This window comes from Dendrobium catenatum, unplaced genomic scaffold (assembly GCF_001605985.2).
Source record: "Dendrobium catenatum unplaced genomic scaffold, ASM160598v2 fragScaff_scaffold_1344, whole genome shotgun sequence".
NCBI lineage: Eukaryota > Viridiplantae > Streptophyta > Magnoliopsida > Asparagales > Orchidaceae > Dendrobium > Dendrobium catenatum.
In genome coordinates, this window is record NW_021319806.1 from 810,087 (window position 1) to 815,083 (window position 4,997).

A 4,997-nucleotide genomic window follows, 5' to 3' on the forward strand; every position below is an offset into this window, starting at 1 on the left:
CTTAACATTCAGTAGTGTTATTAGGATAAATCAACACATAATGCTAAAAATCTACAACTTAAAAAATTAATAGTAGCAACACTTAGAATACAACATTCAAGTTGAACAAAGTATATGATAATACATCAAACAAAATAGTTTTCATCCAACCAAACCAAAGCATAAAACATTTATTTCTTAAATAAAAAAATTGGAACATGAAGTAGTCTGAGGATTCCATTCTTCAAATGGAAACTGGTTCAACCAAAAGCTTTGAGATGTGATCTTTTATCAAAGATGAATTGGTATACTTGTCTTGAATGACATATACGGTTTCCATAAAACGGGCAAAGTTGATGACTCTCATGAGAATATCCTTGGAAAAAGTTCCACTTAGATTAAGGTACTCATGATTTAAACTTTTCCATGCAAGTTCCACCATTTTCAATAGCTCCTCACAAGCATTATCCAATGTAGCACAATGCTCTTTCATGTAACATTGTACTGTAGAAGCAACATGGTTTCTCTTCTGTTCGAACTATAAAATAAAAACTATATGTTAGAGGACATTATTATATTATTTTGTTTTCATTTTAATTTGTTTTATATGTTTATGACATTTGAGAAATTTCTAATATGCATTTTTTTTTAATATTTGGAGGTAATTGCTTAATTAGGGAAAATGGATTATGCTATTTAAATTAAATTATTTGAAATATTTTTTTTTTTTTTGTTAGACTTTGTATGTGTATGTGTGTGTGTGTGTTTGTATGCATGTGTGTATGCATATAATACATGCCATATGTCAGGATATAATTATCATAGATGCCATCCTTGAAGAGACATATGATGGTATTGATGAATGCATAATACAAGAAGACATTTCCAAATGTAATGACATTATGATTTAGCCAAGGAATGTGCCATAATGTTTTTCAAAGATAGAAATTCTAAACTATATTTCATCTATATATATATATATATAATGATTGAGTGTATGTCACCTCGTGGGATACAACATCATCTCTCATGCGACATATCAGCGATGCTTGATGGGTAAACTTTGGGAATGTTGACACCCAATCAAACACTTCCTTTGTTGCCACATCACCCATTCCTACAAAAGTTGCACATGCTAACAAATTGTAGCAGGTAGTCACTGTCGTCACTTCCAGGTGTTCTTTAAGTGCAGGAATGTATCCTTCTTCTCTCCATTTTACTTCCTCGTTCCAAGCTTTTATTACCACTTTTAACTAAAGCATGTAAGCTTGAGAAATTAATTATGAATATACAACATATTCTTTTTTTCACATCAAAATAAATTAACTTTTTCATAAAACATAAATCATACTATTTCTTTGAGGTATTTTACGCGATAAGATTTTCCATGGCTGCTTAACTCGTTGTTGAAATCCTGTAAAGTTTTAGTAAAATTATGAAAATGAACTTTCAAATATTCTTTCAGTTGTTGAGCTGCTTCCTCATCCCAGCTGCAATAAAAAAAAAATTATATGGATTATTTTATTTATGATTCTCATTTATTTACTAATTGTTTTTAAACTAAAATATTTCAAATATTGAGTTTTAAAATTATACACAAACCTCATGATCACATCAGTAAAGGATTGGAGCTCATCTGAAGTTCCATAAGCATCATATATATCATCTGTGATTGAACATAGTGCAATCACCTTTGTCGCTATTTTTCTTGCCATTGAGTATTGTGGTTCAAAGTATGCTGTGAGAATCCAGAAATAACATTCCACTATTCTATCTCTCGAGAAACTGAATTTTGCATCATGAACAATCTCTTCCCACCATCTGTAGAACAAATTAACATATAGTCATTTTCAAACAAATTATGTTAGGATCATAATTAATATTAAAAACAAACTAAAAAATTAAGACAACTATATCGTTTGTTAGTGGAAATTAAAAAATTATTTTATGAAGAAAACTAATTGAAAGTAGTTTGTGCTTCTATTCAATGTAGAAGACTTTGTTCAAAGAAGGATTTAAAGATATATTGACATGTGCATATGCTAAACTCTTAGATAGTAAAAATTGTTGGGGGAGAGAGAAAATTTTCATTATATTCTTACAAAGAAAATTTTAAAAAAAATCTCAAAGAATTCTTTCGCCTTATGGAATGAAATCAGTATATTCTTACAAGTTGTTCCAAAGGTAATTGAGCAAGTTCTTATGCTTATGATAACATAGAGAGTATGTATTTGTAAAACCACAGTTATCTTTCGTTATTTTAATATAAAAGAAAGCTTATTCTGACCTTAGAAATATTAAGAAAAAAAAAAAAAGAAGAAATATTCACCAATGATTAAACATACATAGAGAGGCTCTTGGCTTCTTCATGATGGAGTAACTGAAGAAGATTAAAATCCAGCTTTGCAAGCTCTAGGACAATATCATTTTTGTTCTCCTTGTCTTGCTCATAAACTCTCATATAATATCTTGCTCCTAACCTTGGGATTCTCCTATGCAAAGGTAACTCCAATGCATGTGATATTAGTGTCTTTAAGGCTGAGTCAAGCTGGTCATCCTTTGATAGACTTTGAAGATGGGGCTTTGTAAAGTTTAGGGCTTCATCTAATATATCATCCTCATGAGTAGATAAAAAACAAGCTTCATATAAGCTAAGTAGGCCTCGGACGTTATTAGCCAAGATGCTCTTAAACCTCCCTTCATCGTCTTTATATTTAGTAAACACATCTGTTTAATAAATAGTCGGGAAAACATAAGAAAGATTCATTAGGGAAAATCAATCAAAAGAAAAAAAAAAATTGTTGATTAATGTCCTCATTATTTTGTATGGAAAATCACTCTTTCTTATATGCTAATGGAGAAAATATATTGAAAATAAAGTTTAGTTATGATAGTATTCAGAAAAGGGATTATTATGTGTGGTGTCGGGACAGTCCAGAGGCAAATTCGGACGCACCACATCACCCGGATGCACTTGGCCCCGGGTGACGTGGCGCGTCCGAATTCGCCCCTGAACAATTCTAGACGCTGCACGTAATAGTTTTCCCATTCAAAAGCAAATCTAAAAATTTTAGAGCTCTTTCTGACCAAAAAAATTTGTTAGAATATTTTGTACCCTTTACTTTTATGAAAAATATTCCAAAAAAAAAAAAAACAAAATGAGACAGATCAGGCCTACCAGATGTAACGTTATAGCCATGCTGTCTCAACAGTCTAAATTTTAGAGCAACAGCTAGCAGATCATTTCCTTCGATTTTTCCATTATGATGATGAATTTTTCTCAGCCTTTTATCAATTTCCTCTTCAAAGTGATAGCCTACGCCAAGGCGTTGAAGAGAATCTATCAGCTCAAGGCTTTGCAGTTCATCCTCGTAAGTGTTATCAAGCAAATTCTTAACTTCTCTCACCAATTCTTCCACCCTCTCTCTCATCCATTCCTCCGTTTTCTGTATTCAAGAACACATCATTTTCTCCAACGTATTATGGGAAAATCTCTATTATCATGTTTTGTTCTTCTTTTTGTTAGAAAGAAGCTTTAATGTTAAATTTTTCAAATGGCCCAGTAAATACCTGAGTAGTGGAAGAGATTGGAGCTTGGTTTTTAATGAAGTAATCGCCCCACACAGATGGAGTATATCCTGCATAATGCCTGGCAATTCCATCCTCCATTCTCTCTCTCTCTCTCTCTCTCTCTCTCTCTCTCTCTCTCTCTGAAGAGCTCATACACAGATGAGGGAAATTTATAATTCGGAAGCAATTGAGAAACACATCTATAAAGTTTAAAAAATCTTGTCTCGTCATCATAGTTGAACGATTAGTATGGCGAAGATGATGATAATTTGTAATAGCTCACCAAATATTTGAAACTACAAATAAATTTTCTTATAATAAATTTTCAGTTGTTTGAACCTTTCATATGATATGATGTTGACCCCTATGCATCAAAACATGCGTAAAGAGATTGAAAATGACGATTTAAGTAACACACGCGTCAGCGCGACATGTTGCTTGAAGGGCCAAATGACCTCCGGTCGTCAAACGGATAGCGTCATTGTGACAGGGAACCCCTCACAGTCAAATTGGACGAGATCAATCAAAAGGGGTTACCGACACATGAAATTGGCATGTGACGTTGTCCAAACGACGTACTATTGCAAAACGGACTTCATTGTTGCTTTCGAAGCACCGTAAATACCCAAAATTGACTATCAATTTATCCAATTAAAATTGCGCATCAAAATTGATGTGCATTCCAAGGTAACGACATGCAAATTGAGAGATCATGCAAATTAAGGCAAAATTGATTATTTGAGTTTTACTGTCTAATGATAATAATAATAATAGTATCTATTAATAATAATAGATACTATTATTATTATTATTATTATTATTTAATTAAATTTAAAAAAAAATCAAATAACAGTTGAATTACCTCGTATCCGCCTGCTTCATCCATCTCGCCCTAGCCGCCTCCTGGCGATTTTAGGGTTTCTCGAGTTTTCCTTCCTTCAGGCCGTTTCTCCTTTTTGTTCCTGGTGGATCTTTTTTGGAGGTGCTCTGGTAATTGTGTGGCCGATTTTCCCCCTTCTGGGGTCTTAATCTGGCGGCTATGGCTTCCTCGAACCCGTGGGGGAAGGTAGCTAGCCCGAGTCTTGGTAAAAGTAAAGGTTTCTTCAACTTGGAAGGTGATGCTTCTTCTAAAACTCCGTCTAGGTCTTTTAAAGATGTTTTATCAGGGGATTTTTGCCAAGGTGAGAATGCTCCGAAATTTACTCAGTCTGTCATTAATGGTGCTCCTGCTGTTCTCATGTCTGATGAGGATATTTTAAAATTGTCTTCTCCTTTTAAATTTACTTTAGTAGGAAAGTTTAACATTCGTAGACCTAATCTGGACACCATTCAGAGTTTTTTTGCGAATCTGAAGATTTCTGGCTTTTATTCTATCAGTCTTTTGGATTCTCGTCATGTGGCCATACAACTGTCGAATGACATGGATTATAGTCGTATTTTTGCTAGAA

At 33.3% G+C, this 4,997-nt stretch overlaps 1 protein-coding gene across 1 annotated transcript; it reads right to left on the reverse strand.

Moving 5' to 3' along the window:
- Positions 1 to 223: 223 nt before the first annotated feature.
- On the reverse strand, positions 224 to 3,648 carry LOC110105573 (alpha-humulene synthase-like). The gene is made up of 7 exons (XM_020835137.2): positions 3,550 to 3,648; positions 3,158 to 3,425; positions 2,325 to 2,706; positions 1,582 to 1,800; positions 1,331 to 1,469; positions 984 to 1,232; positions 224 to 517 (listed from the first exon to the last, which is right to left on the reverse strand). The coding sequence occupies exons 1-7, from the start codon at positions 3,646 to 3,648 to the stop codon at positions 224 to 226; spliced, it is 1,650 nt and encodes a 549-aa protein (XP_020690796.1).
- Positions 3,649 to 4,997: the final 1,349 nt, after the last annotated feature.

Bases quoted from the DNA above. Each gene is read 5' to 3' on its own strand.
- LOC110105573 (XM_020835137.2), bottom strand. From the start codon at position 3,648: ATGGAGGATGGAATTGCCAGGCATTATGCAGGATATACTCCATCTGTG. The intron at 3,426-3,549 runs GTATTTACTGGG...TCTTGAATACAG, and splicing joins CAATCTCTTCCACTACTCAG to AAAACGGAGGAATGGATGAG. The intron at 1,470-1,581 runs GTTTGTGTATAA...TTTTTATTGCAG, and splicing joins TTTACTGATGTGATCATGAG to CTGGGATGAGGAAGCAGCTC.